The sequence below is a fragment of the Bombus impatiens genome, unplaced genomic scaffold, assembly GCF_000188095.3.
Source record: "Bombus impatiens unplaced genomic scaffold, BIMP_2.2 scf_0096, whole genome shotgun sequence".
NCBI classification, from domain to species: Eukaryota; Metazoa; Arthropoda; class Insecta; order Hymenoptera; family Apidae; genus Bombus; species Bombus impatiens.
In genome coordinates this window covers 501,069-526,756 of record NT_176515.1, presented here as the reverse complement: position 1 = coordinate 526,756, position 25,688 = coordinate 501,069, and the positions used below count along the sequence as shown (strand labels likewise).

The window sequence follows — 25,688 nt, the reverse complement described above, 5'->3', positions numbered from 1 at the left end:
ATCCATAGATTATTTAGTTGGCTTAAAATTACTTTCATTCACTTGACACGAGTGATACTCTTCAGACATAATTCCCATATAGTTATGAAGATTTACAGAAATCTAATAGAAATCTGTCGCTCCTAAAATCTAATTTATAGGAAATAATTCACGGATCTTAATTAACCCTCGAACAGCGGATGATCTTAGCAACGTGCAAAGAGTTCGTGTTGCCTTCAACCTTTCTGCAAATATAGAATATACATTAAAATAATTGCAACTTGGGAGCGACGTACGTCTAGATCCGAATGGATTCGCCATCCGCCAGGAGTAGGGTTAATACATATATTCGAAAAGTAGTACATGTGATATAATTTATTATCATTCGTCATTTACATTCAAATATATCAATTTTTGTGAAACTGCCCAAAGGACTAAATAACAAATTTATTGACTTAGATTATTCCACGTGAATTGATAGATACGCCAGATTATTCAATGAATATGAATGTTTATTAACAAATTATACAGGATAGTTTTAAACATACAATATAATATTGAATAACAAGTTGACCAGATTTTTTGACGCTTACAAAACTACCGAGTTCCAGATGAATAAACATAACCTTCATTCTTAGCCAATAACATCTCAAATTCAAGCTTCGACTAATATCGAAACCTCAAAGGGACAACTATCCAAATGACGAACAACATGCTTTTGGACGTAGAGGTCAAACACGGCTGGTCGTTAGGCCAACTCAGTGATAGTAAAATGTAAAAGGCTGGTTATCTAACACACCCCTGTGCCCTGTTCGAGTTAAATTACTATAGAAGACTTTATCCACTTTAGGCATCGGCCGTCAGGCAATCATCCTATTGCCGTACCATAGTATCATGAATGATGGTAAGAAAAGCTACCGAGAGCCGGTTGCCACGAGTTCCCCTGAAATACTGTGTGCCGCTCACTCACTTGTATTCCCACGGTCCACTTCGCGGCGAGAAAACAAAGTGAAACGATATTTTCAATCGTAGCTGCAGACCACTATCAAGACACGTGGTCCGACTTGACGGATGTCGCGGTAGTTGATATGTTTGTCAGCGACTGGCTGACATTTTAATGGGCCAGAGAAGGATAAAGCACAATTGTTACCAATTTAAGGTAATTCGAGAACGGATGGGTTATCGAGAGAGACAAACGATACGCGTGCAATCTCCTATCGCGAAACAACAAAGAAATGAAACAAGTATGAGAAGCACTTCAGTATGTAGAAGCTTAACCATTGCGAATTATAAACACAAAAAAATTTTATAATATAATATGGACAAAACATTTTGGTTTATTTAATTCTTTATTAAAATAACGTTGTCAGCAAATGCAATAAAAGACTAACGAAAGCCACCCTAAACCATGAGAAGTAATAGAGTGGTTTTCGAAAAGCAATATAGAAATAGTACCCAACAAGGGAAATAATAAACTCGTAATTCGCTAATAATATTAGGTTATGTTTGGAAAATTCGTAGCGGAAGTTAAGAAGCTCATCATCTAAAAACGATTCTTTACGTTGACAAACGGAAAAAAATTGTCTGAATACAACTTCTCGAAAAGTTCGATTAGATTAATAAAAATATTCTATTATAAATGTTCGAATACTTTAAAGAATGTAAAATATAACTGCACTGTACGTTATATTTTTGGCCAGTTAAATCAAAAGTGGGGTTTAAATAGTATTTTATGCGAAGTGCGAGAATGAGATACATTTAAATTTTTCCTAAGGAATTCGTCGTGCGAAACGTTGCCAATCCACAAAGCTTCTTATTGCGTCTCTTGCCACTTTAAGAAGCAACTGTGAAATAATGACCCAATTAGATGTCATTTATACGTGACTCATATTGCCAATTTATCCATGTCCGGCTGCCAAGCATTAATGCCTTACGTGTGTGATTATCCACATTTGGTATAGAAAGGTAAACCGCCTCGAATAACGCATAGACAACGTCGATAGACACCTGCGAGCTTTAGTTAAGAGAAATCGTTTATCGTACGGCTTACAAGACCTTCCATCAGCAAATATTTCTAATCTCATAGATAATTACCATTCGCGATGAGAAAGACTGAAATTCATAGATCAAGCTTGATCCTTTAAAGATACATGTCTTTAAAAAGAATCTGTGTTTAAGTACTACAGTATAATGTTTGAGTAAATGTTTTTATAGTGTTTAAGTATATAAGGGACACAAAACGGTGGTATTTAATAAGTCGGTAGATTAACAAATATTTTCTTTTTCAAATAAATTAAATACTCGATAGAAATCCGTTTACATGAATTTCATTTATTTGAACGCTATTTGAAGCTTTATTTGGTACGCGATTATTCTGAAATAAACTGCTATCCTAGAAACGAGAAATCATAAATAGCAGGAAGAATCTATAAACTACTTATCCTTTGAATAATTTAGGAAGGAGAATAAACTAATCGCAGAAAACCAAAGAGGCAAGAAGCAAGGACGAAGACGGAAGTTGGAAAGATTGTTGTTGATAATAAGCGTAGATATTTGTAGTACCAAGTTATGTGCAATATGAAGAAGCTTATAAAAAATTGTCGTACTTCGTCCTATTTCAAAACCGTCACACTTCACCGTATTCGTGTCAGGAAGAGAAAAATATAAACCTACTTTTTGCGTTCACTGTACATTGGAGAAGATGGAGCAAATAAGTCTTAAACAACCTTCATCAGAAGCAGTTGAACTTCCGCTATTCATATTACATAAACATATATCATTATTTTATTCAACTTTTAACACATTCCATCCTTTTTAATCTATTTTGCACTAACTATTTTACCTTAAACTTCTTTTCTACATCTTTCATATATCGTGCGAAGAATTAAAAAAAAGAAGTCTATACGCTAAGTGACAAGTAAAAGACAAAGAGCGATTAAAGATGGTTTAATATCGAGACAATGTAAAAATAAAGTGATTGATAATTGTCGTTAGAGCGTCTAGCAGCGACTCTAACCACTGAGAGGGGGCGCAAAACTAGCTAGTTGCTGAATGACGTAGTAGCTCTCATTTTCTTGACCACCTAGTATACACATCCGGTCGGCTCGGTACTCTGCAACTTTCCTACTTCATTCATCGACGCATTCTGTGGCCTTTGAAGGTTGCACAGGCAGAAAAGAGCGGGCACGGTCGCGCGCCGCCGATCAGAGTCAGTCGGCGTGCACGCCGCGCCGCGCCGACCAGTTTCAACATAATAATTCCTTCTTGGAAATACGCCGTGACTACCACTACATTCTACACCATCGCGAATACCAATCGTATTCGTTATATGTGAATCGACGCGCCAACACTTTGTGACGATCGTCTTCTTCCCAGACGTTTTTGTCCCTCTTTTTGTCCTATAGAGAAATATCGTCCAAACAATTACGTGGTTATGTAACCGTAGAAATATTACTACTATGGTAAAAACAAATTTTATACGAAAGCAAAATTATGTTTCTTTTTTTAGATTGGACATAATATTTTTGGTAATATAAGGAATTTCTCGATGATACGATTTAGGATACGAGTAGGAAATTTTAAGGTTATGAACCTTAATTGTATAACGATGGAGGGTGAACGTATTTATAATTACTTACTAATAAAGATTCTAATATGACGACGTAGAATCTAGAAAACTTTACAACGACTGTAGAAAGTATTTGGCACACCGTTTTATTTATTGTAAACTTTACATACTAAGTAATTAGATTCAAGTGTATTACTGATTTCATTTTAACAAGCAAATATAATGTTTAAAAAAATATAGTTGGGTAGAGATTAATAGAGTTCTAGTTCTTTAAAATTAATAGGTAACTTTACTTAAAATTATTGAATAATTTTAAAACTTATTAACTTCCTTCGTGGATCATTTGAAATAATTCTTTTGAAATATGTTTCTCATTAAAAGAAGTTTCTCTTAAAAAGAAGGCTATCTACCGACAATTCAATGGAAGACAAACAACATGAATGGTGGACCCATGCGACTGCACAGCAGGAAGTTATAATAACAGGGAGCACGGCATCAATGAAATGGGAAACTACCAATGACTGGAATACTATCGTCATCCCCAACGATCTCTACGTCACCTTTAGGTTAGCAACTGTGACGTGGCTGGCTTTCACCAAGCGCGCCAGCGGCATTGGAATAAGTGTTGCAATTTCTTGAAATCCATATACAATTTTGATTAATATAATCTTATAATACATTATAATCTTATTGCTCGATAAAGTTATATCTTTATCGTTACTCTTAAATTAATATATTTTATATTTCACAAAAATAGTAGCAAATCATTTATTGCATAACACGTTGACTGTCGGGTAATTTTAAATTGAGTACACGCTTCATTTTGTGAGCACTTCCTGGTGCATTAAGTAATTTTATACTGTTATTTCAATATTAAAATTATTACAAATTTTTTACGAGGAAAGAATATATTTGTGACTGTCCTTTTTATTCAAGTATTCTAATTAATTTCGTTAGCGTTGGTCACTATATCTCTCATAACAGGATCGATAAATCTAAAGGTAACTTCTATGGCAAATAGTTTGTTAAATGGTAATAGATATCGTTCCTTTGCGTTACTTCTCTATGGAATTTGAATTGCTACAATGATTCAAATGCTGCCAAAAAGAAAAGAATAAATACTATATCAAATTTTCAAGATCGATACATTGTCACACTTCGTTGTCATGATTGCACCAACCACTGTAGCAACTATAACAATTAACCTTCGATACTTAGTATCAACTATAATAATATACTTGTTATCACGTATGTATACAAAGCGAATTCGATAAACGAACAATAAGAAATTAATTCCAAACAAAACCTCACTGTATCGTATATCCGATTATAGTGGCTTAATCTCTGAAGAAACATTCTCCGTGAATAATACAGCGGCGAGAATACGGCTAAGAACGGTGGCCGATAGCAGGCGAACTCCGCGTTCCATCGAAAATTCCGTTCGTTCGATTCCCAGGGCGCACACAGGTATTCGCGCTTGTGACCGTGCACGTGCGCGAGAGCACTCTTTCGAGGGGAAGGAGGTTATCGACGGCGCCTCGCTGAGAAGGAGAGTAAAGAGAGAAAGGTGAACAGAGGGTAGGGACGAGAGAGGAAATATAGAAGAGATAGTTGAGTCACTTACACATTTACAACATGCACGTTACATTCAAACGTACATGTACAGTGAGTTTGTATGGAGCAGTGGATAACAGTGTGAACCGCGTGCCGGAATACACCAATGGTCAATGGTGGGGAGAAATCGTGAATGATCCATAGAAGCCTGTACCGTTGTGTGCACCATTCAAGTAACCTGTGTTAGTATACAGAGGGTTACAAAATATGTAGCGCATATTTCAGTCTCTCAGAAGCCATGCTGATAAAATTTTGACCACTATATCAGAGTGAGAAATGTGAAATATCGTTTCTTCGAAATTTGAATATGGCGTGTCAATACCATCCGTTCAATCATGCCCTATCGTTAATTATCAAGCGTGTCAAAGAAAAAGAAATTTATATCACGGATATCCAATATTAAGAAGATTTATAACGAAAGTATGAAACTTCATTATTGTGACAACAATGTACGAACAAAATAAAAGTAATAAAATTCTTATATATAGAATGTACAGAATCAAATAAGAAATATTTGGACTTTTCGACTTTGAATTAACCTTTTTAGAGCCGCGAAATTTTAAAATTGGCATTGTTTTGGACTATTAATAATCAGGTATTTCACGAATTACATATAGTCGAACTTTCCAACTTTCTTATCGTTAGAGAACTTTGAACTATGTAAAATATCAGAATTATTAGCGACTTTGCACGAATATTGTTAGAACTGCAACGGTAATGAAATTTCAAAAATTTCACATAATACACATAACACGTTCGTCAAAGTTTTGTACGATAAGAATCCAAACATCTTCGCGAGCCACTGTATTTTGCAACGTCCTATACAACGTGCGATGTATAGATGGAAGGGAATGGACTAGTAGTGGAGTCTGGTGGGAAACGTAAAACTCGGAGTGGGGATAAGCAGACGGAGGAGTGAGGAGCGGTTAAAGGTTCGGCTTCGGAAATGGCCGCGGGAAAGTAGAGAGCGTTACGTCGTCTGGCAGGCGAGCCGAAGTTTTTCGTGTAGAGCGCTCGTTAACCCGGCGCTTCGAGCGTTAGTTCAGCAGCTCACTCTTCAACAGACAACCATGTTTTAAAAACCCGAGAAAGGAGGTTCGATTTTTAAGAATCGCGATTAGTGCCTACGACTAATCTGGTCCCTCTCTGTGGTGAGAGTGGTTCCAACTTCTGACACACACACCGGTGTCTCAAAGAGATCAGAGAGTGCGTGCACGAGGATGGCCGGCGACGACGGTGCACCACCGGACAATGAGATCCTCACGGATGGAGAGGGGCAGGGTGCGTCAGTGCGGGGGGAACCGCATTCCAGAGTGGGCGGCATCCTGGAATGCGATCCCCCCGGTAACAAGAATTCGTCGAGCCAGCGAGTCTCTAACGACAACGACTACGCCGGCGGAAGCGCTGATACTGTGATTCCACAGGATCGTAACGGAGGCGGTGGAACACCGATTGCCGGTGATAACGGCGCTCTGTGCCGATATGCTATCGGCACTGCACATACCGCTATGTCTTTTATCGAAGTTTGTCAGGTAACCACACACATATCGATACTTTCGCTTTAGTTAACTTAGGTATTAAGTCACCGAACTAAACTTTCATTTAACTCGACTCCGTTGTCAATAAGCTATATCCTCGAATTTCCTCTCTTTCGCGCCTATTTCTTTCTTCTTCTAACTCGCGCGTAGCTCTTGCCGCGTTTTCGAGGAAGGTCAATAAAGTCGGATTTCAAAATTAAACCTCTCGCTCTCTTGTTTATTTTTGTAATTTATTTACTAATAACTGTCTTCTTAATAACTGACTTTGACGATTTTCGTCAAATTGCTGAAATTTAGGATATTTAATTCTATTTCGTATTTTACATTCGCCGTAATGGAGATTAAAAATTCCCAAATTAAATAATCTAATCCTAGATTGTTGACTCCCTGATGATATGTTAAGATTTAATATACGAAAACACTAAACTATTCGATGTTCTAAGTAATGAGAGCGAAGCACCGTTAATCGTCTAGTTACTATTCCGCTTTCTCACACATATGTGTATTTACTTCAAAAAATTGAGTGTGACTAATTTGTTAAAATAACGAAGAAATGATCTCTTTCAGATCCGATTGCAGAACTTTTTTCCGCAGCTGATTTCGTCTTCGCGGTATACTCTCTGCGAAGATTCCATAGAACGAACAGCAGAGTGTTTAGCCAACGATGTGATACGGTATCTACTGAAGGAAGATATATATCTGATATCTCAAGACCCAGTTTCCCGTAGTATGAGACACAACGTGTATCAAATGTTGAATAAACATAGTATTCTCTTCGCAAGTATGGTAAATCGTCTAAACGTTGTGCCAGATACGGCATACGAAGCGTTCATGGGAGTTGCGGACGAATTGTTCTTACACGGTGGAGTTACATGGGCGAGAATCGTTTGTCTATATGCATTCATGGGCAGACTCGCTCTGTGGGCACGGGATAGACGAATGCACACTCTAAAGAAAAAATTACCTCTTTACGTCTCCAGATTTATTGGTGAGAAAGTTGCACATTTCATCAAAGGATACGGTGGATGGGTAAGTACTGTGTTTCCAAAATTAGGATACAAATACATAGAAATTGTAGTTTGGACACACAAGTTTTTGTTACATTGACATATGCACATATTGTATTTCCTTAGGAGCAACTGTGTATAGAATACCCTGTGGCAGAAGAAATAAGTGGAGCAATTTGGAGAAGTCTTATAATGACAGGTGCTACACTTGGTTTGGTTGCAACGATCTTAACAGTGACCTCCTGATATACTCTTAGAAATTAATGTATACAGGGTATGTTTCGTGTGAGATCTTCCAGTGTACTTATTTTTTACCAAAATATGTCGAGAAATGATTTCTGGAAGCTTACATAAGTTTCTATATTGGCACAGAAAGTGAAATTGTGTGATCCAAAAGGTATCTTAAAGAATAAGTACAGGATATAAATTAAGTTTCAACCTTGCAGCCTGCACAATTATCGTATCAATGTCACTCAACTTAGAATCATCCTACATTTTATATAACTCCAACAAATATGTAACATAAGTGAACGATAACGATACAAGTTTCCTATTATATTCATATTTTATAACAACTGCAGCTCGATGGACTAGTTAAATTAGCGAGAAAACAAATTTTATTTAATATTAATCTAGATATTTTATCAAAGTAATTTCATATAATACTCAAAATTGACGTTTTAGGTATTTATACCAAACAGGAATCTCAAAATTCTGTCGAATTTAGGTAGAATCAATCTAAATGTATTTATTTATAATTTATTCTAGGTAGAAAATATATTAATAAATTTCCTTGTCAATCAAAGACCATCATAATAAATGCTTGGAACTTATAAAAAAAGCAGTTAAAATAACAATGCTCACTGAATATACAGCAACATTCTCTTAAACAGCAATGAATATTATACGTGATAGTTTCTAATGATATTGCAAAAATTTTTATACGAGTATTCGGAATAAATATTTCCACAAAACCTCAGTTCTGTTAGTTGTATCAGTTATTTTTAAACCTGTAACAAGAAAAATCATTTACAAAATAATGTGATAGGCTTAATATTATATATATATATTACATATTATATATATAATATTATATATTATATATATAAGTATATATACATACTTGGTACTATATTTTGCATGAATGAAATATTTAGTTGATATATTTCCAACTTTTTAAATATAAAACTTTAGCAAATGCAAAGGAGGCTAGATAATAAAATCCAAGTAGCTGATTTTTATAACAAATGTTCATTCGTTGGATCTAATCGAAGATTTTAATGTCTTATTGTACACTTAACGACTATTGACTATAGTATTACTTGATAATACATACTAAATGTTATCGATGTCATATATAAAATATATCACGAAAAATATAAAACCTTAATACATTTAAAAAGAATGAAAAATAATTATGTATTAAATAAGGTCACTGTTAATTTCAAAAACGATTACTCTTAAATATACTTGCTTATATGTATTATAATACTTTGCAGAAACTGATTCGTATGAAAGTCGTATTATTACCAAAAAAATTCAATTTTAAAAAAGGTATTATCTTAAAAAAGAATTAATATTTTCGCGGTAGAATTATTAAAAATATATTTAGTAGATATTGATATAGTTTTATTTAAAATAGCATACTTATTCAAACGTAAATACAATCTACGTACTACTCAAAATATATTGATTTATTATTTGATACCAGAATGCAAAGATTTCAAACCACAAAAATTTCTAAAATACAGAATAATTAGTAATGAGAGTATCTATAATATGTCCTGTATCCTTTTACCTTCCGTTTAATACGGTACCAGCGTAAAGTATCGATGTGTTTAATCTTTAGATTAAGATAATCTTTTAGATTATTGGAAAATTAAACACATACTTTTACTAATGACATACTTTACTAATAAAATACTTTACGCGATTTCTGTACACATATCACCAGTTATTGAAAACTATTAAAAAATTTGTAAACCGGGTATTTGTTTCTTCGAATAATATCATTACTTTTATGAAATTCTTGTTGCTATCCAAAAATCTCAGCATTGTTTGAATGTATTATGTTTTTCGAGATATGTTTAACAATTCAAATCTAAAACCAACTACTGAAATTTATCGCACAGGTCTTAATAATAATAATCGAATGATCGATGTATGTATAAATTACACAAAATTTGTTAAATTTCTTTAAATACTTTTTAACGTTTGAATATAAAAAAAGAAATAATTCCTTGATTATAGTTTATAACTTTATGCATTACATGAACATACAATACAAAATCATAAACTTGAGAATAATTTGCTGTGAATATATCTAACAGTTTTTCTTATTTCTACTCAGATCTTGTGACTGTACAGAACACAATTGCTTTTTTTATTTTCTTTTAATTGTTATATCCTAACGAGGATAATAGTAAGAATCAACAATTCTTTTTAATAAACCTTCAAATGTTTCTACTTTAAGGTTGCTAATATCGATATTACAACTATGTATAAGTATGTATTATGCATTTACGTGTGAATATATAACTATATAACTATACAAACGGAACTCATTTCGTTCCCCACTTATATAACAATAAGTGACCAACGTACCACAATCATTAACCATCAATTACTTGATTAATGATATATGAAACATATCGTCAGTATTAAGAATATCTCTCACCAAACATGAAATAAATTTTAAAGAAGCAACGATCACATATTAAGTAAAAGGAAAATGTTTAATTTCTTCTTGCTTTTAAATAAAAAAATAAACGAAAATATTTGATATTTCCATACCTTTAAAATTGAGTGGTTTGGATATAAATTATATTCAATTTCCTATTCGGTATATTAATGCTGAATAATGTGAATTATTAATCCCTACAAATGTTGGACCCTGTTTTAATAATTTGCTTAAAGCAAGAAAATATTATAGTTTACTAATAATTTAAGTATCTTTATTTTTTACTTATGAAACAATTTTCGATCTTTTATTTTTACAAATGCAAAAAATATTCGTTTTAAGAGTATAATTTCGTTGAAATTATGTAAACAAAAACAGAATAAAAGGTAAAGAAATATAATTTTATCTAGAGATTGCAGACAATACTGACGACATGATCACTTTAGTTCAGTTTCTCATAAAGATTGGCAGTTATAGCCTGGACGTATTACTGTCCAAAACAGAGCAAAAATGGTAAGACATTTTATGAATCTTATCCGCACCAGTATCCTGTTATATCCAATTATTCCTTTATAAATCGAGTGCACAGGATTGACAATAAAAGACAGATCAAGGTAGTCTAGTTCTATATTAGCCTTTTCATGTACTATTCAAAGCATTCTCGAAAAGTTTTTAACCATAGATCAAATAACACTTTTCCGGAGAATCTTATAGTAGTATGAAAAGGGATACACAATGTATTATACTATGGCATTAAAATATATTAAGCAAATTTTTCGATAATCCTTTTTTTTTCAATACAGCAACACACTTCGATTTCTTTTATATCATCGTTTATCATTCGACATATTTAATATATAAAATTCATTTGAGACTTGAAAATATTATTGCAAGGCATGTTTATGAGGGATTGAAATATGTAACGATAAACAGCACACAGCAAGCGCAAATTAGCATCGTTAATTAATGCGAAAGTATTTTACAATTAGCCTGATGGTAATAGGATTCAATTTTAATAAATTCAAAAATTCATAACGATATATGTGTTGCCACAGATCATATTACGTTTAAAGTATATGTAACATGTAAATCACTTGATGACATGCTCTATTTTTGTTTTCTGTCAGCTTTCTTGATTTATCACAGCTGGGGCAAAAGTGTCAACAGTGAAATCTTGTCTCGTATGCCCAAAAAACAAAGTTGGTTCAGGTCTCTATTCGACATAGTCCCACCAATCTTTTTCATAACCTTCATGTACATGTTCCAAAAGCACTTTCCTCCGGCTATCGCAATATCTTAAAATAAAAATAATACACACATGTATATATGCTCTATATCTTAAACAATTTAGTTCTTGATTTAATAGAATTGTGTTATAATGATAAAAGAAGGAAAAAATATGTTTACTAATTAATGACCTACCTATATTTGTCTTGAACCTTTTGTTTAATATCAGCAAGATTTTCACTTGTAATATCTCGTTCAAGATATTCAGAGAGGCGTTCTGTAGTGCCCTCTAGATCCTTTTGGTTGTCTTCAAAAATCACAGATTGGTTATTTTTTCGCACATAATAAGCAAAAACATAAGTATACATAAGAGTCTGTCTACAGGAACACAAAATGTCTACTGCTTTCTTTAAAAATTGTACCTGAAAATGACTCTTTTATAAAATGCTGCTTTTCGTTTCATTAAACTACATTCGATTTAGCTATAAGTAATTTTACCTCAATCCATGACATGTTATGTTGCTGCATTTCTTCCATTTTTTCTTTTACACTTGCATATAGTTTACTTTCAAATTTCAATGATTGCATGTGATTTATGTATCTATTACAATAGAATAGATATCTTTGTAATGCAGATCGCGATTTTTCTTGAGCATCTCGTGCTGCTTTAGCTTCTTCTTCATCATAACGGTTACAATTATACCAGCTTGAACCATGTGGTTCCCATGGTCCAAGACACACCCAACAAAAGTCAGTTTTACAATTTTGATTTTTGCACACCATATGATTACAGCCACCATCTTTTTCGATAGTGACGTTACATTTTGGGCATTCTTTTGTGTTTGCTGCAATCCAATTTGACGTTTCAGAATCATCGTCACACTTCTTTATCCATTTGCGCAACAAATGGCATTTTACTGGATCATGCCAATTTTCACCACAATGGAAACAGAATGTATGTCCACATTTACAGGTTACTGGTCTTGCTTCTACATACTGCACTTTTATTGCATTATTACAGTCTGGAGATGGACACCACCTTAATAACCTATTGCACTATAAAAAAAAAATATTAAATAGTATTGTTGTCACATAATTTTTCAATAAAATGAAAGATTAAAAAATATGTACTTCAACAAAACTATTTGTTATTAAATGTTGATATTTCAATTTCACTTTAGAGTCTTTTATAAGACGCATAACACTGGCATCATCAACTAAAATGTCACAAGCATGTGCTGCACATGCAATCGTTTGGCCAACTCCTTCTTCCATAATTTTGGTTGTGAGATACTCTCCCCAACAGCCAGTACAAAAGCGATGTCCACATTCGAGTCCGGTCATCATCTAAATTTGTTTTGGATATATTTAATGCATACAAGCATCGATTTCAGATTTTAACACAAATTAGTATTTTGTAGGTATTCATATACATACTGCAGATGGTTGAACAGTAAAACAAATTCCACATTCTTCTGTACCACTTGTTGAAGTTCTTCTGGCCTAAAAATTTTAAATATATTGTTAATGCAATTATACACACATACACATACACACACACATTTGTTTTTATACATAGTGAATAGTATAGAATTTTATGTACTAGTGAACTTTGAGAAGATTGAGTTCTATTTATTAATGGACCCTTTCTAAATGGATTAACGACTCGTGCTTCTGCAAACAACTTTTCCTGATCACCATCATAAAAACGCTCCATTAATTTTTCTTTATCCCATTTAAAATGATTTAATAATATACGTGTAGTTGTGGCTGGTATCTATAATCAAACAATAAAATATTTCAACTGTAATAACAAAAATTAAAAGTTTTTTTTAATCTTGTGAATAAAACATACTTCTACAACTGTGTTAACTTCCTTAATAGAATCAACCATGTGTTGCACTATTTCCTCTGTTGATAAGACTTCAAATGGATAATCGTCAACATCCGTAGCCCGTTCTCTTAAATTTCCAGCCTCTATTTCCATTGCAAAATCAACATCATCTCCGCTAGACTCATTACCAGAATCAACATCATCGTATGTTTCTTCTTCAGAATCCATTGTGAATCTTCTGATTTATTAAATAATTGAAATACTAATATATCCACTTACTTTATATATTTTGTACCTGTATAAAGAAAGAAATACAATTTATATTATATCCAGTATTTTGACCTTTAAACCAAATCTTGTGAACATTCACTTGACTCATTTGTTCCACTACATTGTAATTGAAAACAATTAAACTATCTGGTGTACGTATATGATAGTTAAATAAAAACAGTACACTAACACATTTTTATTTCAATTTGTACCCCAACTTAAATGGCCACGAAATTATGCAAAAAATAATAGTGTGAACACGAATGTATTTGCAACTGGTTTGGTATTACACTTGATGAATTTCGACACAATTTTGGTTCGAAAAGCTATCACACCTGCACCCGCGAAATACTATTGTAGCGGAACAAGGTGAAAACAGCTTATGTTCAACACATGACGTCATCGTTCGCTACTTCTCGAATAAAGCAAGAAACTTCGTCATGAGTTTACCTTAACTTACTGTCGATAGTAACTAACGAAATTTACAATCACGATACTAAACGATTCTCAAAATAATATGAACAGTTAAAACTTCAAAATATTTTTGCCATCAACGCAAGCAAGAATAAAATCAGCTGCCAAAACATCCGAGTTGAACTCCGGCAGCTGATACACTGAAAGCTATTTTCACGGAGTAAGGATGAATGAGCCATCGTGTTGTTAGCCAATCAGAACACCTCTGTATACATACTACCCAATGACATCCTCTGTTTATTGAATTGATATTTTATATTGTCCTTTTCTTACTATTAATTTTTTGCTTTAAAGTCCATTCATTTTACACAATTTTAGATTTTATATTGTGATCAACTGATTTACATAATTACGGATAATTATACCTCGATGTAAAAAAATTGGTTTAACATAATTTGTTAAACTATATCTTATATTGAAAGAAACATTATGCATATATTAGATTGAGAAAAGAAAACATACTAACACCTTTAGTGTTGAGACTGAATTGAGGCTTAACTATTTTTTGCTCCCAAACGCTTCAATCATTTTAAGTAATTGGTAATGTTTATGAAAATATATAAATAAATAAAAATATCTTGTTATTTTATGGCGTACAGTATACTCCACTTTTGACATATTACGGAAATTAATGAAAACGATAAACTGAATATATAAATATTATTATATACTTGACGAATATAACAATCACAACAATTTTCCACGAATAGTAGAAAGATAACTAAGGAAAATTCACTTTGATATCGTTCTGAGTGTAAGAAGACTAGTAAGATGAAATTGAAGTTCGATTAAGGATTTTAATGAACACCAGATACACTTTATGCTAAATATATATCGATGTTGAAACACATCACAGATATATTACCATGCACGATAATCTTTTTAGCCATTGCACTGGACAAATCACCAAATCAGTAGGCTAATCGAGTAAAACCATAAATTAATCTAGAATGCACCGTTTGCCATGAAGAAAGAGACGAGCTTATAGCTCGAACACTACTGTCACGTCCATAGCAGTATGTGCGATGACTTTTTTCTTCTATCGAGTCAAATACGTTATTTTTTTTTTGCGCGAAAATGTAAGATTTGAGTTGATCGATGTACGACAATAGACACTAAATTTCACGTGATACTATCCGAGGAATTGAGAATCTAAGAGGGACGCGACAACGAAATGTCTCGTCACCAAGTACCGTTTTTACTGACTTTAGTCAACTACCTGAAGTTAGCTTCTTACGCGACGTACAACTGACACACATGGGCGTCTTTACACAAAAATGTTTTGAAAATAATTTTCAAATTATTATTATAATATGATAATAACAATACGTTGATTTTTTTTTAGAAAATTAATAATTATTACAATAAAGTCGCAATTTTATAACCTTTCAGAGTAATAGTTTCTAAATAAGTTACTAATTATAAATAAATTACGAACCTTTTAACTTTCGATCGAGGTTTTAAGTTACGAATGTTGTACAAACTCCAATTCTCTTACTTATTTTGCATAGGGAAATAGATGTCAAGATGTCAATTTTCTTAATAAATTAATGATTACAACCATAAAGTTGCAGTTCTTATAATCTGTAGAAGTAATAATATTGTTCCACATTCTACATAAACTATGAATGTTTAAGTTATTTTATAATACAAACTTCAGTTTTATATAGGGCATAAAAATATGTTAATTCTTATTTTCCAAATTGAGTATATAAAGGACGATTATATACAATTAATTATATATAATATATGCATATAGGGTGGTCCATGCAATTGTTTCAGGTTATAACTCCGTTACCAGTACAGTTATAGAAAAATGTGAAAGGCGAAAGATGAATGGTTCAAAGAATACTACATCCGTAGGATCATGTGCTTTTTAGGAGTGCAATGGTACATGTGAGCAATGAACAAAAGATATTTTTTAAAAATATCTCGATAACTAATAAGTCTTTTATCATTGTACTTCAATACTCTTTTACGTAGAATGTCTTTATATAAAAAAAGAAGTAACCAATACCATTAAAAAAAGGAATAGAATTGTTGACTGCATGTACACCATTACTCTTCTATAACAAACATGACTCTATGGGTATAGTATTTTTTGAACCATTCATCTTTCTCCTTTCGCATTTTTCTCTAACTGTGCTAGTGACGAAGTTATAACTAGACATGATTGCGTGGTATACACCCTGTATATGTGTTATATACATTATACGAGAGGAGTGAGAAATTAAAGTTTAAACAATCGTTTGAAATTTCGGAATATTACGCCAATGTGTGTACGAACGATAAGTGAAGAAGCAGAAGCTCACGGCGCGGCGTTCTGTCAAGTTACGTTAACCTCATAGTGTAGTAATATTCAGGACAAATGTCGAAGTGAATCGAATAAGAGTTACAGGGTAAAATGAGTTTACCCAGCGTAAGTGATTATTCTTTGTTAGAAAAAATCGGTGCGGGGAGTTACGCGACTGTTTACAAAGCCTTTAAGAAGGTATGTATATTTTGAGATTTGATACGTACATATACAAATCATATGATGGCATTATTGTAACTAGGTTAACAGGCGTCACAATTGCACATGTGATTCATTGTAACATAAAATATGTATAATTTCTATTTCACAGCTTTCCTTTAATATGCATGAAATCATAATAGTAAATTTTCATGTTATTTAGGTTTAGATATATCTGAACTGTACGGCAGAAAATTAATACTGTGTTAATAAATTATTGCTTTAAGATAAAAAGTTGCTTAACGTTATATGATGTGTTTAGTTATATTTCTAGTGATTTTATTATATAACAGTAAAACTTACTAGATTATTATATGTATTAATATTATTACTTTTTGGATATACATATTTGCAATATTTGTGTATTGTGTTTCCAGTAATGGAGCTTCATGAGATATGCATATATGTATGTCATATAATTCGGTAAATGAATGACTTTAACAGAATTCTGATTCTGACAGTTTTGAATTAATTTGAATTTAATGAAAGATTAATGCATTTTGTACGCACTGCGACTATTGTGAATTTTAAGCGTGCTGCATATAATACACTTAAAACTGTGGCATACAGTACGGAGAAACATAGTACACATGTTTTAACTTTTTAATTAATGGTCCTCTTATGAAAAATAAAATATCATTGTTTAGTCGTAATTTAAAAATACGAAATATATCTTTGCATACAATAAACAAATTGGTTACAATTATTGACACTTTTTATAATATATTAATAAAAAGTTTAAGTAAGTAAGATTTTTATTAAAGGAAGTACGTTTTTATTATCAAAAAAATTAATAAATTAATATTAACTGATTTAAGCAAGAATGACAATCCACAGCATTAGTATCGTGTAAATAATTTTAAAAACGTACTGCACATATTTCCGATGTTTCCGTCGTCGATCGTTTACGAGATTATACTAACCTTTACACTATTTTTTCCCCGGCATTGATAAACACAGTAAGAAAATGTAACAGGTCATCCATTCAAATTCAACTTGTTTTAATGTATTTCTATGACTGAACATTGAACTGTGTCGATTGTTAGCGCAGAATTGAGAGGCGGCCAGAAAAAGATGTTTGAAAGTAGCGTTATCTCAAGGCGAGGCTAACCCTATGCTATTGTTGGTCGTTTTATAGGATGGATGCCGAGAGGTAGTCGCAATCAAGTGTGTAGACAAATCATCACTCTCCAAGTCGGCTATCGATAATATCGTCACGGAGATCTATCTCCTAAAAATACTGCGCCACGAGAATATCGTCGAAATGAGGGATTTTTTTTGGGACGAAGGGTTAGTTCGTTGAACATCCAACATTCAGAGTAAAAAAAGACTATGAACGCCATAAAAAATATCACGTACATATATACATATGTACATGTATATTTATATGTATATGAACATACGTGTATGCAATATACGGAGTTAAGATTTATTTGCAGTTTTATTTCCGAAATGGAGGATAATAAACGAAATACGTCATCAATATTCTATTAATATTGTTTAAAGTATTAATAATTTATTATACTCTAATATATATTATTGTTTAGGATCTTAATTGATGGATTAGATTTCCAAGTGGTGGCGACACAGTTCTTTTTTATTACTGGTCATTTTATATTTAAAATTTATTCGATATCATTATTTAGAATAATTAGGGGATTTACGTTTATAAAGACATTAATTTAATTTTTAATTAATGTAAAATCATTAATATCTAAATTATATATACGAAATACTTTTGTAAAGCGTTTTCAAGAGCGGTATAATCCTCTAATTAATCTGAACAACGCAGAAAAGTATATCTATCGTTCAGGATAATACAGGCACATATACATCGTAATGGAATACTGTGATGGTGGCGATCTATCGAGTTTTATAAAGAAGAGGCACAAGTTACCCGAGCAAATTTGTCGTCGATTTTTGCAACAACTTGCACTCGCTCTAAAATATCTACGTAATAATAATGTTTGTCATATGGATTTGAAACCCCAAAATTTATTGCTAATCAGAAGGCCACAATTAACATTAAAAGTTGGAGGTCCGTTCTACATTCTGAATTCTTATTTCTTTTGCTAGTTTCATACAATTGAAGTTTTCAGTAATAGGGAGACAGCTCCAATATTCAAATTGTATCTTTTGGAAGAGAAAGAAAGATGTAGGTTTTATGTTTAAAGGTACAAAAGTTTATTACTAGGAATATTGATTGATTATGAATTTTCAGCACATTTGGAAAAATATTGTTTGATAAAAAATTTCTAGCGAAATTAAAAAAAATTTAAAGATTATCCAATAATAAAATTTTCCTGATATTAGATTTCATTTACTTAAATAAAGATCAGGAAAATTATTTCTTAAATATAATTCGGAAATTGTGAAACAATTAGCTTCATCGAATATACAGGGTAGTTGATGTAACTGGTGGTACAAGCGGAAAGGGGGTGATTCTACGCGAAAAAAGAAGTCGAAAATACAGAATACAAATTTTTTTTTTACTTTTCTTTTTTCTTTTTTTTTTAATTTTTCCATCCAGACAACGATCTACAGTGGGATCCGTTTGAACGTGACTAGATAAAGTGCACGCGTACCGAGCGAAAATTCATAGTCGATTTTCTCGAAAACAAAGCCTCAAACGAAAAATTGTTGTTCTATATTTTCGACTTCTTTTTTCGCGTAGAATCACCCCCTTTCCGCTTGTACCACCAGTTACCAACCACCCTGTATAGTAAAATAGATAGACTATTAAAAACGCTAGAAACCTTTTGATTAACCCGACGGATGATTTTCAATTGATTTTTAGTTATATACTCAAATTGCTGTAAAGTGGAGCTGCCTCTTTATATATCAATTTCTTCAATTCGAATTCGACGACATTTAGTCTACGTTCGTTTTAGATTTCGGTTTCGCTCGATTTCTTTCGAATTCGCAAACAAAATTTGCGATTTGTGGTTCTCCACTTTACATGGCGCCAGAAATTTTATTGAAGAACAAATATGATGCTCGTGTTGATTTGTGGAGCGTCGGCGTGATCATGTACGAATGCCTTTTTGGCGAAGCTCCGTATTCTAGCAACAGCTTCCAGGAGCTAGCTGAGAAGATCAAGGACTGCCGACCTATTAAGGTGATTACGTTGTTAATCTGTTTTATGTGTACATATAATGAATAATTAGTATTATCGAATAATTAAAATGCACTGCTTCGTTACTGTATTTGTCTCTGTATTCTTATTTGTCTTATATGTTTCGTCACTTTTAGTTTCTGAATAAATTATGTGTTTTGGCTCGAACTATCTCCTTGCATGCTTAAATTATTTGGTATATTTTGTACTCAAAGAAGTTCCAAGATTAGGCAAATCTTATGAAGAAGATATTAAGAATAGTAGAACTTTGATTATTCGAGCAACGATCAGTTTATTGAGAATTAATAAGCTGCGAAATAACGCATAAATAATGCATAAAAGATACGTAATCGCAACATTATTGCACGATAACTAGGTTAAGGATTTTTATGCAATTTCATATTTTTAGGAACGTGACTTAACATAGATAGAAATTTGTTTTACTCTTTAAATAGTATAGTGAATACTTTATTCTGGATATTTCATATATTCTCGTATATTATGAGCATCCTATATATTTTGAGATTTTTCAATTCCTTGTAAATGCTTAAATATCCGCGGTCTAGCAACAATAAATTCGAGAATTTGAAAATCTGAAGATTCGAATATTTGAATATTTGAAAATTGGAAATTAAGCGTTACAGTAACGCAACATTGATTAACAAAGAAACGGTCTCTTATAAGAAATTGTAAAGCGAGGATAACAATAGAAAACATCGTGGAATTTTTTACTGGAAAGTTTTTGTTCTCATTAAAATATTATGTTATTATATTTGTATGAAATGATCCAAAATAAATAGTCTTTCCTTATGCGAAAAGAAAGTTATTTGATTATTCGAAAATTATAATTGTCCGAACAGTGTGTGATTGTGAATTGAACATGTGAATTGAAGTAAATATGTACATAAGTATAAACTTGTTCTAAGTGCAATGGTGATATGTTATTTCTTAATTGTGTGTTTAAGAAAAATGTTGACTTTGGACGTTTGTATACGTTGAAAGTATGATGAGTTTTTTTTAGTATTGTATAACATATTTCTTTTTTGTTACAATGTACTATAATGCATGTATGCAATGTACATGCAGCTAAGAAAAGCAATGATAATGTGATTTAAATCGCTTATTATGTAATTACAAGGATAAAGGTAATGCAAATGAATAGCAGTACTGTTTCTAATTTTGAAACCATAACATCTGGAAAATAAACGTAGAAAATCCTGCAATCAAGTAATCAATCAATTTTATTTCAAGAGACATCTTTAGTTAATAAAGGCAAGTACCCGAGATTTTAGGTAGACAACTATTGCAGTCGACTGTTGACGTTTGCCGACATTTGGAAAGAACAATCTGAGTTATTTAAACAACATTCTTTCAATTGAGAATACATAAATAGTTGTAAAGAATTTTCCATGATAAGAATTATGGCTTGAAAATATAAATAAAACGATATATGAAGAGCTTTAAATAAACTGTCAAAAGATATTATGCTCTACTAAAAGCCAAAGACCAGAAAACTAAATATCTTTGAAAAAGTGATTTTTACAGTAACGACAACATTAATGAAATTCTTGCTGCTTTTAAAAATTATCTGCATAACTTTTAGTTTACCTTTAAAAATATCAGAAATATTCAGATATTTCTCTTTAGTATCTTTTATGCAAATATTTACAAATAATTTATATGACGTTTCTGTGTGTTTCTATAAATCTTTTAATTTAATTCAAGAAACATATAATGTACAAGATCTGTACAAAATATACGGAATATTACTGAACATAAAGAATCTCTTTTATTTCTTTATCGTTTGAAAATTATTTGTTCTTTGTTCTTTTGTTCTTTATCGTTGAAAATTATTTATTCCTGTATTTGTCGATGTGATGAAATCACAGTTACCGAAAGGCTCGCATGTCTCATCGGAGTGCAAGGATTTATTGATGTCCTTGTTGAGACACAACCCTGACGAGAGGATAACGTTTGATGAATTTTTCGCCCATGATTTCCTGGATTTGGCTCATGCGCCAACAAAGGAAAATTACGACAAGGCGGTAGAGTTAATTCAAAAGGCTGTGAAAATGGATGCAGAAAAGAATTCGAAAGAAGCTTTACATTTATATTGTGAAGCTCTTAGATATTTTATTCCTATTGTAACAAGTAAGAAAGAGTAATACAAATGACACAAATTTGATGTTGTTCGCTGTTAATTAATTACATTCATATTTTAACTAAATTATGAATTTATTAGGTGAGACTGATTTAAAGAGGAAAGAAAGTTTAAGATCACGCATAAATGATTATATTAAAAGAGCAGAGGTATTGAAAGCATCCTGTATAGATAATAGTAATGATACAGATAAATGTGTTCCTGTGGAGCATAAAGAATATTCTATTCAGAGGATATCATCTTTAAATGAGGCGTCATTTGTGTATCACGAACTACGTTTGTATCAAAATTTTTACAATACCACCTTTTCAATAAAATGTGAAAATAATATAATTTACTCAAATTAATTGTTAATTTATATAGAAGAATTCATAGAATAATATTTCTTCTGTTGCAGAAATTACATTACATTAATTGAGATAGTTTGTTATTATTTGATAATTACATTGAATCATAAAATATAAAATACAAAGACAGATAAGATTTTTAATTTAGTTTAAATTGAATTTATAATTAGAATGTTTCATATAGGTACTATAACACATAAAGTTCGTTAAAATTAAAAATATCTATACGAAGTAGTTGCACGCCATTGTATAATTCTAATTAGGTACGAGGAAGTTTCTAACATTATTAGTTTACAATTGATTCGTTATTCATCGTTACAAAAATGTAATAAAATATCCTTATGAAATTCCAATAAAATAAGAAAGAGCAATATGGCTTTAAAAGTATTACACCTGTTGAGATGAAACGGGGTGTGTGCTTTGTTTCAACGGAAAACTTTTTTATCCATCTAGAATAGCCTGTAATTGATAGCAACTCCTGATTCAACAATCGGTCTCGTCACCAAGAGATATTATTTTATGATTATTTTTTACTAAACGTTAATTTTTTATATTTTCTTACTAGCGAAATTATAAAATTTAGGTATATGAATAAAGATTTGTTTCTTATTTACTGCAAGATTACGTGTGTATATTTTATTATATTATGGATAATTATCGTGGTTATTTATCGATAGGAACGCTTAGCAAAAGTACAACCAGTATGGCGGATGGGCTTGAAATAGGAGCAATCGCCGAACTGTATCTTGCGGAAGGAAATTATGCGCTTGCGTTAGAAAAATTTCAATCTTGTCTAGGAATATTGGTACCTCTTTTGCGAAAAGAACCTCCAGGTCGAAGAAGAGATTTGTTACATAAACAGGTGATTAATTCTCATAATTAATAGTGAATGTGGATGTTTATGCAATTTCATATTTTTCTAAATGCGATTCAAGAAATAGAACTTAGGTAACAAATATGTAGAACATACATTAAATGTTCTAGACTCTATCATGGAAAAGGGTTGTTTTCGTTGCGACCTCCTTTAACCTCATTGCCACTTTCTGGTATTAATCGGGTTTTCGCGTTAGCTGTTGGAATAAAAAATTGAGGATAAGTGGAACCATGTAAAAGCATTTCTTTTATTTGATGGTCTGTTTTGCGGAGTATAAAATTATGATATAAAATATACCTACATAGCTCGAAAGTGGGACAGCTAAATAGAGGAAAATTCGACTACTCTAATGGCTTACTTACAATAGTGCGTTTTTAACGTTTCAGCCATAAATGCGGCAACTCGAAGTCGGATTAACCGGATGTAGAATCAAAATTTTTATTTATCTAATAATCTGTCCTCCTTTAAAATTATTTGATTTTAATATTTAATTACGCCAACTGGGACGAAATTTCCATTGGCGTCTACTTTTTAATTAATTCGGTAAATGTTTTTAATCATTTTCAATTTAATTCTACAGAGTCTGGAGTATATTATAAAAATAACGGGAAAAATTGATTAACTTAAAAATTCTTTTTATATAAAACATAGAAGATATCCTAAATTCTAAATTCCATTGAACCCTCTTTATAATATTTATTGCATCGTTTTTTTACATAATGTGGTCGATCTTTTTATACTTATATTTACACAAATTTGTTTCGTTGGTTTACAATGTTTAAATAGGACAGATTGTTAACAGTGGTAAATTTTTAACTTTTAATTATTGTACTTAGTTTTTTAAATACAAATTCGTGGAATATTTGTGTACTTTTCTAATTACCAGTTTGCACGGCGACTATTTAAACATGTATTTATTTATTCGAACAAAAATCATTTTCATTTAACTTCCTTCGATACCCTTCGTTGTTAATTGTTTGTATTTAATTTATTTGATCCTTTTATAAATATCAGAATAATTTTCGCTGCAATTAATATAATTTATAAACGTACTTTCGTCATTATTTAGTGAACGTTATATTATAATCATAGAACTGCATGTTAATAACGGTGTTACAAGCAAATTACATGTGGTTATCTTAATTATTATGCCATTCATATATTATGCATCATCTCTGAGGTTTCACGTATACCAATTCAAATAAATAATTTCCAACGACCATATATAACATCTATTAAATGACAGATGATCATTAATTTAATATCTTATAACATATCAAGATGGGCTATTGTAATTAATTATGGTGTCCGTTTCAGTACCTCTGGTTTCTAATAGATATCTGCTTACATAGATAATTCCTACAATTTACAACTATTAAAAAATATGTATACATACATATGTATTGAAACTCTTTCTTTATATTGCAAATTTACCATACCATTTTTCACGTTATTTTGTGCAATAACTAACGATTTTAACGATCGAACGATTTCAATATTGTGAGACAAATAATTCGATACAACGTCGTAATTAAATTTTATGATTACCCGCAACATTTATTGCGCGCTTTTAGTAATTACGTTTATGAATATGTATACATATATGTGTAATGCACAATTCTTTTTTTCATTTTATAATGTTATGCTAATTGACAGGTACAATACTGGATGAAAGGAGCCGAAAGTACCAAAGGGCTTTTAGCTACTAAAGATATCGAGGAGTCCGCACAACATGCCTCTGATACGTACGAGCAATGCATACTGCAGTAATTCAAAATTTCCATTTAATATAAAGCATTATTTGTACTGGTAGCACGTTCTGAAATTTTTTCCGAGACAAATATGAGTACTTACTGTGTCACTTGTATTATAATGTATCTATATATATATATATATATATATAGAATGTTTCCATTTATTTATGGAAAAAAATAAATAATTTTATATTTCATTTTTCAATGCAAATGGTATACCTCGGTAATATGTTACCCGCAACGTCATACAGCACGTAAAAGCAGCAATATGTCATTGCTTCTTTATTTATTAAAACCTCCTCTAAAACGGCGCACGAAAAGATAGTGCATAGAGTAACTAGTTTTCCATTAAGATAAGAAAGAGCAGTGAAAGGGAAACGTATCATGCTTAATTAATTTTCAATTTTAATAAATTAATTCTCGTATACATACTTATTTTTTATAACAATATATGTGCACATATGTGTGTGACATTTTATTTATTTATTTCATTCTATCAAATTAGATAAATTCACTTAGAGCGTTGCAAACCTATTTACATTTACACCAATTTACACCATTGGAACACCAATATTTAAGACGCACACAATTTCTGCTTTATTTATAAGTTATCTATATTGTACGTAGTTTCAACTGAAGTAAAATTACATAAACTGTTTATACTATCTTTGTTATACTTTGCTTACATTACTTTTAATGTGAAGTATGCATACTTAGACTTGATGTCACCTTAA

General features: G+C 31.6%; 4 protein-coding genes across 6 annotated transcripts; 3 read left to right on the top strand and 1 right to left on the bottom strand.

Moving 5' to 3' along the window:
- Positions 1–3,895: 3,895 nt before the first annotated feature.
- On the top strand, positions 3,896–5,305 carry LOC117151154. The gene is made up of 3 exons (XM_033318427.1): positions 3,896–4,113; positions 4,881–5,014; positions 5,214–5,305. The coding sequence occupies exons 1-3, from the start codon at positions 3,968–3,970 to the stop codon at positions 5,303–5,305; spliced, it is 372 nt and encodes a 123-aa protein (XP_033174318.1). The 5' UTR covers positions 3,896–3,967.
- A 363-nt stretch (positions 5,306–5,668) lies between these two features.
- Positions 5,669–8,685, top strand: LOC100741571. The gene is made up of 3 exons (XM_003486023.4): positions 5,669–6,693; positions 7,267–7,728; positions 7,833–8,685. The coding sequence occupies exons 1-3, from the start codon at positions 6,382–6,384 to the stop codon at positions 7,950–7,952; spliced, it is 894 nt and encodes a 297-aa protein (XP_003486071.1). The 5' UTR covers positions 5,669–6,381; the 3' UTR covers positions 7,953–8,685.
- Positions 8,686–10,995: 2,310 nt separating this feature from the next.
- Positions 10,996–15,413, bottom strand: LOC100746368 (potential E3 ubiquitin-protein ligase ariadne-1). Of its 2 annotated transcripts, none has more exons than XM_003486062.4 (8): positions 15,057–15,413; positions 13,469–13,742; positions 13,217–13,390; positions 13,051–13,116; positions 12,745–12,960; positions 12,112–12,669; positions 11,809–12,035; positions 10,996–11,681 (listed from the first exon to the last, which is right to left on the bottom strand). In XM_003486062.4, the coding sequence occupies exons 2-8, from the start codon at positions 13,673–13,675 to the stop codon at positions 11,600–11,602; spliced, it is 1,530 nt and encodes a 509-aa protein (XP_003486110.1). In that variant the 5' UTR covers positions 13,676–13,742; positions 15,057–15,413; the 3' UTR covers positions 10,996–11,599. The 2 variants fall into 2 exon arrangements, with proteins under 2 accessions (XP_003486110.1, XP_012250066.1); XM_012394643.3 differs by lacking the exon at positions 15,057–15,413 and adding an exon at positions 14,168–14,349.
- A 626-nt stretch (positions 15,414–16,039) lies between these two features.
- LOC100745601 (serine/threonine-protein kinase ULK3) lies at positions 16,040–25,151 on the top strand. 2 transcript variants are annotated; one of them, XM_003486057.4, is made up of 8 exons: positions 16,040–16,682; positions 17,842–17,993; positions 18,527–18,741; positions 19,595–19,821; positions 21,708–21,969; positions 22,061–22,255; positions 23,004–23,188; positions 24,857–25,151. In XM_003486057.4, the coding sequence occupies exons 1-8, from the start codon at positions 16,596–16,598 to the stop codon at positions 24,968–24,970; spliced, it is 1,437 nt and encodes a 478-aa protein (XP_003486105.1). In that variant the 5' UTR covers positions 16,040–16,595; the 3' UTR covers positions 24,971–25,151. The 2 variants fall into 2 exon arrangements, with proteins under 2 accessions (XP_003486105.1, XP_024228499.1); XM_024372731.2 differs by lacking the exon at positions 16,040–16,682 and having other exon boundaries at positions 17,856–17,993; positions 18,517–18,741.
- Positions 25,152–25,688: the final 537 nt, after the last annotated feature.